The sequence below is a fragment of the Strongylocentrotus purpuratus genome, unplaced genomic scaffold (genome assembly GCF_000002235.5).
Source record: "Strongylocentrotus purpuratus isolate Spur 01 unplaced genomic scaffold, Spur_5.0 spur5_scaffold_15, whole genome shotgun sequence".
Taxonomy (NCBI): domain Eukaryota; kingdom Metazoa; phylum Echinodermata; class Echinoidea; order Camarodonta; family Strongylocentrotidae; genus Strongylocentrotus; species Strongylocentrotus purpuratus.
The window spans coordinates 2717451-2728829 of record NW_022145600.1 but is presented as its reverse complement, the minus strand read 5'-3'; the positions used below and the strand labels follow the sequence as shown (position 1 = coordinate 2728829).

The following is an 11379-nucleotide window of genomic DNA, read 5'->3' as shown; positions in this document are numbered from 1 at the left end:
TTTTTATGTGACAAATTCCTAAATTTACAGCCAGCAAGATATGTGATTCTTGAGATCCCTACATGTCAGGGCCCGAGGACGTCGGGGATCGAGAGCCTCGAGCCCCCCACCCCCACTTTTTTGAAAAGGTATATTAAAGAAAAATAAAAAAAGAAAGAGAGCAAGAAAGAAAAAAGTTTAACTGCCAATGTCAACAAAATAATGAGGCATAAAAATATGCTCATCTGATTGTGATTAAATACCTAAAGCCCCCAAGCTTCCGGGGGGGGGGGGCTCTACTGGCCCCTGGATTCCACCTAGGGCCCTTTAGATTCTCATCTGACGGTAATTTAATGTCTAAAACCCCTGAGCCTCCGGGGGCTCCACCGCCTCGACCCCACCAGGGGCCCTATAAGGCGGGCCCCTGAATGCTTATCTGACCGTAATTTATTGCCTTTAACCCCTGAGCTTCTGGGGTCGGACAAGTTATCGAAATGTGTTTATCTGACCGCAGGCGCGTAGCCAGGGGGGGGGGGGGGGCTGGGGGGTGGGGGCGGTCCCCGAAAATCGCCGTCAAAATAAAAAAAAGAGAGGAGAGAAAAGAAAGAGGACGTAGGAATAAAAAGGAGCAGACAAAGAACATCTTTGAAATTCAGACAAGGATTAAGAGTAGAGAACGGTACAACGCATCGTCTTCTTTCTCTAATGATTTAATAAAACGTCAAAGCTTCCGCGCTTCGCGCAGGAGGGAGGGGAGGGGGAACTGAATTCAGACAAGGATTAAGAGTCGAGAACGGTACAGCGAATCGTCTTCTTTCTCTCACAATCTTATGAAACGTCAAAAATTCCGCGCTTTGCGCAATAGGGGAAAAACTGAATTCAGACGAGAATTATTTTCGAGAACGGTACAACGAATCGTCTTCTTTCTCTAATAATTTTTAAAACTTAAAAGCTTCAGCGCTTCGCGCGGGAGGGGGAGCCTGAATTCAGACGAGAATTTAGAGACGAGAACTGTACGACGAATCGTATTTTTTCTCTAATGGTTTAATGAATCGTAAAAGCTTCCGCGCTTTGCGCGGGAGGGGGGGGGGAACCTGAATTCAGACGAGGATTTAGAGTCGAGAACTGTACGACGAATCGTCTTTTTTTCTCTAATGGTTTAATGAATCGTAAAAGCTTCCGCGCTTTGCGCGGGCGGGGAAAAACTGAATTTAGACGAGGATTATTTTCGAAAACGGTATAACGAAACGTCTTCTTTCTCTAATAATTCAATGAAACGTCAAGAGGGAGGTGGGAACTCACCCCTCCCTGCACCCACCCCCTCCCGCATTACGTCACTGCTGGTCACCATTACGTACCAATATTTGGCTCGCATAATTTCAAATTTGGGCCTCCCCCCCTAAGAAATCCTGGATCCGCGCCTGCAATGTACATTGTTTCATTGAGACTTGAGGCTTTGTTTAAACGTAAATTTTGTGACCAATATTTATGGGAATGCTTTTTTTTCAATTTTGACATTTTAAATAAAAACAACAGATTCTTTACATCAAAATGGTTATTGAAGGTGACACCTTTATAGTTCCACTGTATCAAATATAAGGCGTTTAAAACATGTCACTTTCAGTTGTGTCCATACCCTTAGATGAGTAACAGCAACAAAACACCCATTTTGTCAAACTGTATGTAGACTTATAGGCCTATAGATCTTCTGTCGCTGTAGTTTATAAACTGTTTTTTTTGTTGTAATGATGTAGGCCTATAGCTTATCATTCCATTTTTTGGGTTGTCAAGGTGCCCGGAAGGTGCTCATATGAGTATGATTAATTCAATCATGTCAAAAACAACAACAAACATAGGGAGTATAATGAAGGGCCTCGGATCGTTTTTGAAACCGGTGCGTGAAATTTGTGCAAGTTATAGCCAGCAAGATAAAGATACTCTATTACTTTTATTGTTTTGTACACTATGTAATCATGTAATTAAAATAAATTTAATAATGTGTAAATTGTATTGCATTAAGATCACACCCTCAAAAGGGTCATTTGTGAAATGCTAGAATGCAACTAATAATGCAATCATTCTCTCCTTTTCCCTTTTCCGTCCTGTGAAATAACTATCCCGACTACAGACTGAGAAAGAACCCAAGACCGCTTTGGTGGTTTCACCCCTTAAGGCTCTAATGAGAAACCAGAGAGGAAAATTGCAAGAGTTAGGAATTCGCGTCATCTCAATCACAGAAGATGAAGCTGAGGTTAATCTTGCAGGTAAATTTGCCCTTAAAGGTACTATGTCCCATTTGCAGGCCCCCAAAATGAATAGGTTAAATTACAACGGCATTTGAAAGATAATACTAATTTAGAACTTCCCTACAAAAAGGGGGGCTTGTAAGTGTCTTTAAGTGGAAAAATAACGACTCTTAGGTGTCAAATCGACTTACGAGCTATAGAGCCAGTAAGTACTAGTCTGATTTTTCAGACCATTGTACTGAATGGTCGTACTGACATTTTATGCTGCGCAAAGTCAATAAGTTTAATTTTGGCCATTACAAGAATTAGTGGGTTATTGATGTAGACAAATGCTCATGTACCCTTTACAGCTCATTTTATGTATGTTATTACCAAAGATGAAAAAGGCAGTCAGTCACTCAATAGTGTCTGACAGTGCAGTCTAGCAAGTAAACGGTTTCCTTGCATAATTTGAATATTAGGACACTGCTAACGTTTAAAGCCCAAGTCCACTCCAAAAATAACTTACTTTCAATAGAACCAGAAAAATCAGACAAACCAATCAAAAAAGTTTGAGCAAAATCGGATAACTAATAAGAAAGTTATGAATTTTTAATGACATGAAAAACTTTGAAAATCACTACACAAATTGCCAATCCACTCGTGAGTCTGTGACGTATGGTCCTCACTATTCACTAATTATTTTCTTTATATTTATTATATATATTTCCTATTTCCCCCTAAGAATCTTATTTCTTCACACCAGCATCCAAGTTAGATTGATAATAATATGTTTTTGTGTGGATGCACTAATATAGAGTAATTTGGTTTCCAGTTAAATCACCAAAAATTTGATTTTTGATGAACTATTTGTATAAAAATCAATAATTATGAAATATAATATTCAGAAAAATAGTATCAATTCTTCAAAATTTATAAAAGATTTGGGGAAATGTCATGCACGCAATATGATACAAATCATATAACCTGGGCAAAGGCATGGGGAAATCAAGTTTTGGGGGATAAAAAGGGAAATAATGGGATTAAACTATATAAAGCAATTGATAAGTAGTGAGGATATGACGTCACAAACTGAAAACCAAATTGGCAATTTGTGTAGTGATTTCCATTGTTTTTTTAGTTTTACATACTTTTTCAAAAGTTTATAACTTTCGTATTAGTTATCCGATTTTGCTCAAACTTTTTTTGATTGGTTTGTCTGATGTTTTTCGGTTCTATTAAAGGCAAGTTATTTTTGAGTGGACTTGGGCTGACATACATGACATATTCATAATTCCTGCAAAGTTTTACAGAATTTGATGTTGGCTGCAAAATTGATATAGTATCTTTAAGTGGTGTATCTATAGGGGCAGGAAATGAGAAGCAAACTAACTATGATAAAAGGAGATAAAAGGAAAGGGAGAAAGGAAAACGAGAGACTATATGACCCCTTTCCGCAACTTCCCTCAGTAGATATAAGCTCTCCCCCCCCCCCCCACCACTGTTGCCATTTCCCCCCCTCTATTTCTCCAATATTGCATATTGCATTCTGTAAATTATTTTGGAAGGTTGACCTGTATTGATTATCAAAATAAATGCACCTCTTTATACAAGAATATACTTTCCCGTTATTTACTTTTTATTAATTTTTCATTGATAATTCACTTTATAACACATATAGAGATATAAATGTATGAGAACATTCTCCATTCAGTAAACTCCATTACCATGATTACTCAGAATGCCAATGACGTTTAAAAACGAAATCAATAGTTTTCCAGACGTTTTTCAACACTTAATTTTTGGGAGTAGGCCTAACTTATTGATAAGAAACCATAATATACACACTTCAGGCCCCTGTTGCATTACAGTGGCGGATCCAGAGGGGCGGGGGCTCCCGCCCCCCCCCCCCTGACGCTCAGGGGGGGGGGGGGGTGCAAATTTTTAAATTTTCGAGGAACCCTCCCCCCCCCAAAAAAATGTGCTCCCCCCCCCCCCCCCCCCCCCCCCCCACTGAGCGACTTTTCGAAAGACTTTAAGAAATCTTGGATCTGCACCTGGTATTAAACTTACAATTGATGGCAATTTTACCATCGATGGTAAATTGAACCTTTATTCTGATTAGCTGTTTAGTACTATTAACATGGTAGTTTCCATTGAGGGTAATTTTTATGCATCAGGCCCAGATGGATGAATCTTTTCATTTACTTTTCAACAGAACTGCTAACCAATCACTATGAAGTCATTTTGGCCTCACCAGAAGCAATTACCTCAAAGAAAGTCCAGATGATGCTGAAAGAACAGCTGCAAAGAAAGATATGCCTGATATGTTTTGATGAGGGTCACTGCATATCCCAGTGGTAATTACATGAATAAAAAAACATAATTATAACATCAGTGACAATAAAAGTTCCTAAAATGTATATTTAGGTCTGTACAATTGTGAACAGAATATGATTACAGGTTATGCACATGAATTTTGGTATATCGACCTGCATAGAAATATAAGTACTGGTTGTAGTATAAAGTTGAAGTGATTTAATGAATTCATAACTTCTAGCGAGCTGGTCCCATCAAATCTCAGAGTTGCACAATTTTAAAAACTGTTTTACAAATTTGTGAATCAATATAGTATCAAAGTAAAACATTAAAGTCTGTTTCTACTGACTGTTTCTTCATATTATCAATTTATTACAGGCAAGCAGTCTACGTCTTATTTATTCTATTTACATCGTTTGCATGATATGTATACGACACTTAAAACACACAAAAAACATGAATAGAAAGTAATGTGCGATGATAACTATTATCACTGTCATATCATTGTTCCAGGGGCCTGAACTTTCGACCGTCGTACAGAAGGGCATGCAATGTTGTGGCCATCTTTAATGACATCCCTACCCTAGTCCTAACAGCTACAGCCACCCTCCAAGATTTCTCTGATGTCAAGAACATATTGGCATTATCTCCCGATCATGAGGTGATCTCAAAGTTGCCAGATAGGTGTGTATGCATTAATGGATATTGATCCTATTTCCAAGATGTTACCATTATAGGTGAATAATAAACAGATTCAATGTACGTTAACTTTATCCTTGTTGATTTTGAAAGATAAATGTAAACAAATATACTAAGCTTTGTTGAAGTAATTCAGCTATAAACCTTAATTGCTTGGAAATTGCCCCAATAGGGGGAGGGTCGCTAGAACAGTTCTGATAAGGGGAAATGAAGAAACAAAAGCTAGATTTATGTAATTTACTACCGGTAATTCAATTTTATTTTCTAAAACAAGTAGGCCTCTGTGTTTTGCTCATTCGCTTTGCCCCCACCCCCCCCCCCATCTTCAACAACTCCGAGAAACTTCAGTTGATGTTCTATATCTCCGGAAATATATTTGGGGGGATGTGTGGAAACACAATTTGCATGAAGACTTTATCCAAATTTGGATTCCTAATTAGCATCGATATAAGTTTTTTTTCTTTTCATTCTTAATTAATTTTCAGGCCAGATATCTACATTCACATAGAGAGGGTGAAAGAGAAGTTCCAGCAGCACCTGGCCTGGGTGGTCAAGGAGGTCATTGACAATGGTGCTAATGCAAACAAGATGCTCATTTACACGAAGAGTGTAAACACATGTCAAAAGATCTACTGCTGGATTGCAGAGGAGACGAAGGGTGCTTGCTGCGGCTGCCATTATCCTGCAAGACACAGGCTGGTAGAACAATACCATAGTCATACAACAGGGAAGAAGTCAGACAAGATTATCACGGATTTTTGCAGCAGGTCAAGCTGCACCAGAGTCATTGTAACCACGCTTGCCCTGAGTCTGGGTGTGGATGTACCAGATGTTGAAATTGTCGTCAACTGGGGGGTTGAGAGTGCCCTCTCATACTGGCAGGAGGTTGGTAGGTGTGCCAGGAATCTTGACAAAGGACTGGCCATACTCTATGCGTACAAGAGGTCCCTCCATCAAACCAATGATAGCACCATGAAGGAGATGGTAAACGAAGAGAACTGTGCCCGTGACACCATCTTGGGCATTTTCAAGATTCCTGGCACACCTGACCTGGAGAAGAAGGAACGTGTCTGCCACAAGTTGAACTGCACTGAGAAGGCACCATGTACATGCTCTTTGTGCATGTGTTGTTCAAGTTGCTACAAGAGGTGCACATGTGCACATAAATATGTATGTGTACTGGCCAGACTTGCTAAGGTTTGTACACTATATGATATTAATAGACGAAATAGAAAAAGAAAGACTATTTCCAACAATAACACATAACCATTATCTGAAACTGTGCTCTTTCTTATCATTATGCCCTGAATTGCCCATTCTCTGTTCCCCTTTTTATGTAAAAGAGAACTAGAATAAATGATTAAGATAAGAAGGGAAATATTCTTAATATGGCTATCCCCTTGTTCTTATTCAAATTAGATTCAGATTTTGGCATAATGATAGATGACTTTTACACTACCACTGTTTCACTTGTTGTTTATTCCATTAATTTTGCTAATTCAACTCGTTTTATTCTTCTCTCACTAAGGGTCGACATCTTGGCCTTGTACTTGTCCAGATCCAATGTTTGTTCAAACTCGAAGTCTTCGAATCCTGTATGCGATCTCCCAGGGATTTCAACTAAGCACTTGTTTTTGACCAGGAGTTCAGCCAGACTTGCAGTATCAGATTCTCTGACTTGGACAGAACGCTTCTTTAAAACTGTCTTTCTTCCTGTCACCTTAGTATCGAACAATCTATTTAATTGTTTCTTCACCCCAACCACTTGACTGTAGCGTGATATGACACTCTCAGTAAGATTTCCTGCCGCATCTTTTGTTGACTCTTTATAGTCTTTGTTCATGAACTCCATGCCTAGGTCCTTTCCTAGATTCTTCCCCTCACCACCATGTATGTTCACTGTCCTATTCCACTTAAGCTGGTGAGCTATCCTTTCCGACACTCCACCATTAACATCCCAGATAAGACTGTGTGCTTCAATGAGGTATTTCCAGTGGTGTTTGTCATAGAAGTGGGGAAGATCTAGAAGCCAATGTTGGATCATTCGATCACCGTCTCCTTCTCTTATAGCATCGTAGCATACCATTTCACCAAGGCCTAGATGAAGCAAAGCTTTTGAATATTCAAATTTTGAGTCTACACCAATCTTGTGTCTCTTTTGTTTTCCTGTATCCTTCTGGTGTCGTTGGCTACATTCCTTGCTGCAAAACCAGTTTCCTTTGGGAATCTTATATCGCTTCAGTTTTAGGCAGTCAAGATGGAACCATTTCCCCCTTTCACAGCTCTTGTTGTTACACATTACCATTTCCACATCTTCATTTTTTTCTTTGCATATGCAGAAAGGCCCTTCATCCTCCTCAGAATCCTCAGAGTCCTCCTCGTCGTCAGACTCATCTCCAACATGCTCCGCAGCTTCCCCTTCCCACGACGTCTTGTCTCCCTTGGTAGAAGGAATTATCTGGTAAGGATGGAAAGACATTTGCAGTACAAATTGACACGTGTCACTAAAATACGATGACTTGGCCTCAGGATCTTCTGGTACGTCTTTAGGATGGTCACTCGGCTTTGATATGCCCATAAATTCACATGCTGCAGCGACCACATGTGATTCTGTTGCAAACCTCAAGAGGCTTGTAGCATAGTTGAAACACTGGGAGATTTTCGGTGTAACGTTAGTATGCCCGTATCTGGATCTTATGAAGGACATACTCCCACATGATTTTGTACTCTTTGCATCATACAGTAGTTTGTAAGTGTCCTGTAAAAAAGAAATAACAAATGCAAAAATTATTAATATGTTATGGGAAAATATGTGTATAGACATAACATATAACAAAAAGGTAATATTACAGGGATGTAATATATAGGGACAATTAACTCCCGCATTTTGCTCCAATACACAAAATGACTAAAATGTCATATTTAAAAGAATGATTTTTTCTTTTCTTTATGAGGACCTATAACAATATACTATCTATGATAGATTTTGATTACTGCCCCGAGGGAATAGGCACTGATGAAGAACCACAACATAATGATATGTAAGTACACAACAAATGAGAGAGTTGTCCATATCATTTGTCTCAATCGACTGACCAAATTGCCAATTTGAAATTTGCATAGATTTAGTGATCTCACTTTTCAAACATCCGTAACTTCCTTATTCTTAGTCCGATTTCTTTCAAACTTTCACCATTCTTGTTTCTTATTTTTCTGCTTCCACACAAATCATTTTATTACCGAGGTTAGATTAATTGCCCTTAAAATGTGTTTTTTTGTTGTTGGTGCTTTTGGGAAGTGGGGTATCCCCTCTTTTGACACTTTGGGACAGCTTTATGCCATATACCTACATCCTTCATAATTGGTATCAGTTTAAAGTTCATAAAAATGCTTTGATATATAACTGGATACAAAATTACATATTTTCATAAATAAAACTGTTGATTGAATTCCAGTAATGTTTCTTGCTAAAAGAACGCGCGGACACACATTATGTGTGCTTATATGGGTTGATGTAATATTTTGTTCTATTTTTGCACACATCAATATATTCATCATCATAACTCTAGTTAGGAATGGTGTTTATTTCTTATCTTAGTATCAAATTAAGACAATATGGGCACTTATTACAAAAGTAATCCCATAATAAATTCAAGTGGTCTACATTATTAAGTGTGCATTATTTTACACAAAGGGGAAATGTAAAAAAAATATATATGTTTGTATATTTTGCTACCATGGCAACATATCATGTGCTCTCCTATGTGTAAATCATATTTACATTATTCTGTAATGTAGGCCTATACTTTCAAAATATATAAAGCTTGCTATACCCTTGTAAAGCGCTTAGAGACATTTGTATTAAGCGCTATATACAAATTAAACATTATTATTATTGTTTACCCTTCCGATTTTACCATTCAGTATTGTCACAAAAAAAAATACACATCAATTTGTCTCATTTTGTCCCATTTAAGTTATGTTAAGTCAAGCAGTTAACCATTTAAAAGCAAAAACAAATGGGAATTAAACTGAAATGGTACCGTTAACATAAGAAGGCGCTTATGCCACTCCTGTATGGCTGGTTGTAAGCCACTTAGTCTATCCCATGGTGTATCCTCGTTGATTCGAGCTCCCATGGCATCACGTACTCTTTCACAGGATAGCTGGTCCCCATACAGAACCACAGGGATTGGTGACTTATCTCCTGGAACGTATCTGTGCAAATAGTCCAACACATCTATCATATCGGAGACTTTGCTCTCATCTTTTTCAAGCACTCCTAACGGTACCTGCAGGTTTAAGATAAATGTCACAAATGTCATAAAGAAGAAAATCCTTCTGAATAAAACATTTTGTAAAAAATGAGATTTGTGTCACTTGTATGGAGCAAATAGGGGAGTTGTCCCTATACTACATCACAGTGACATTACATACTCCGCCAATTTCAAATTTCCTCATGTAAAGTAATTACAAGTTTCATAAATTCATTGTCCGATTTTGCTCAAACTTTCACCTATCTGCTTCTTTGATTTTTCATCTTTCCTTCAGAACAACTTGCAATTAGGGTTGGATTTCCCTTTAAAGAATAAATATACTTTTAAAGAAGACTTTACTTCTCATCAACAGACATTCAGTTAACGAAAGAGTGAATCCATTTGCCTACCAAAAGTCTATTACACATCCTCAATCCACTTAACACTAATCATGTTTTTTTTTCTTCATGGAATACCTATCAACCTTCTGATATTGAAGTTTCCTTTCTTGCATTGCTTGCCACACCATAAGCAACTTATTTCTGTAACATGAATAAGAGTATAAACTTTACTGCTCTCAAATATTTGTTAGCAATAAGTCATAAGATGAAAAAGAACAAGTAATATCAAGTTTAGGTGATATAATTGTGACATAATGTCCATAAATCTTTGAAAATGTTTGAATGGTAATATGTTGAAACCTACAGTAATTGAAGTACATTGATAAGAATGTATATTTACCATGACACTCTTCTTCTTTGTCTCTGCGAGATAAGGATGTGGGATGTGCTCAGTGATGCTCATATCCCGAAAGCAGGGAATGTGGTTGCAGAGTATCCGGGCAATCATCACTTCATATTCATACCTGTGAAGTTATATTCGAAGGTTATTAGCAAGAATCACAACTTAAATTAAGTATCATGTAAGGTTTAGAAGAAAAAAAATAATTTGGAAACATCAACTGAAATAAATTATGTTAGAGATGACATTATGGAAAAGATATAGCATTACCACATTTGAAACAGGTAGGACGGTAAAGACTAAGGAGACGTTTAGAATGTCACTTAATTATGTATCTTACATGTATAATGTTAGAATCAGAAATCCTTATCAGAGAAAGCGTTTATGACAATAGAGACTTAGGAGATAATAATTGATGTCACTCAATGATGTGTCTTTCATAAATAAAAAAAGTTATGATCGAAAATCTATATTCTAATAAAGATGTAGGAGATATTTGGAATGTCACTGAATTATGTATCGTACATGGATTATGTTTGTTAGAATAAAAAATCCTTATCAGAGGATTTTCAAGATTAAAGCAATACTTGCATTACCTAAGTGTTTTTTTCTTCTTGTGTGTGATGGTGTGTGTGTGTCGAGAGAGAGAGAGAGAGAGAGAGATGGGGGGGGGGGGGGGGAGGAGGCAGCGGGTACACATATTTTACCGTAGCATTTCAGTATCTTTAGTTGAGGGCAGAAAGACATCTTCACAAATACTTGATAGTTGTTCCAAAGATGGAGGCTCATCACTGAGATGGAAACATGGAACACGGTCGATCTCTCCATACGATTGCACCAAGTTGAACTGTCTGTTTGCTTTTCCCTCACTTGAATGAAAACTTGTTCTTGTCCTCTGGTTGACATTGTCAAATGTCAAGGTAAATCCCAATGGTGTTGCTGTGGTGTCATCAGTTTGGCCATCTGCCAGGGATTATGAATTTAAAAAGCCAACACAATCAATCATAGATGCATTCAATCAACAATATTTTTATTAATTTACCTTGCATGTCGGGAGACTTGAATATATATATATATATATATATATATATATATACATGTATATGCAGTTTAAACCTCACAATCTGGCTGTAAATATATGTAGGTCTATTCCTATCTGA

The 11379-nt window shown here is 37.6% G+C and overlaps 2 protein-coding genes across 2 annotated transcripts in view; one reads left to right on the top strand and one right to left on the bottom strand.

The window, feature by feature from the left end:
- Positions 1-4231: 4231 nt before the first annotated feature.
- Positions 4232-7783, top strand: LOC105441626 (ATP-dependent DNA helicase RecQ-like). Its single transcript, XM_011672921.2, has 4 exons — positions 4232-4564; positions 5037-5207; positions 5708-6419; positions 7562-7783. Exons 1-4 carry the CDS (start codon positions 4395-4397, stop codon positions 7685-7687), a joined length of 1179 nt encoding a protein of 392 aa, XP_011671223.1. The 5' UTR covers positions 4232-4394; the 3' UTR covers positions 7688-7783.
- A 695-nt stretch (positions 7784-8478) lies between these two features.
- The window catches only part of LOC100893591, a 10528-nt gene continuing 7627 nt past the window's right edge, over positions 8479-11379 (bottom strand). Inside the window, exons 11-13 of the mRNA XM_030985342.1 lie at positions 10927-11182; positions 10220-10343; positions 8479-9514 (exon numbers count right to left, since the gene is read on the bottom strand). Of these exons, the coding sequence (XP_030841202.1) occupies positions 9218-9514; positions 10220-10343; positions 10927-11182 (677 nt within the window). The 3' untranslated portion in view covers positions 8479-9217. The remainder of the gene's footprint in view (positions 9515-10219; positions 10344-10926; positions 11183-11379) is intronic.

What these genes read in the sequence shown, in the direction of transcription:
- LOC105441626 (XM_011672921.2), top strand. Translation starts at nt 4,395, where the DNA reads ATGAATCTTTTCATTTACTTTTCAACAGAACTGCTAACCAATCACTAT. An exon ending in GGTCACTGCATATCCCAGTG is followed by an intron (nt 4,565 to 5,036) that starts GTAATTACATGA and finishes TCATTGTTCCAG; the next exon opens with GGGCCTGAACTTTCGACCGT. An exon ending in ATCTCAAAGTTGCCAGATAG is followed by an intron (nt 5,208 to 5,707) that starts GTGTGTATGCAT and finishes ATTAATTTTCAG; the next exon opens with GCCAGATATCTACATTCACA.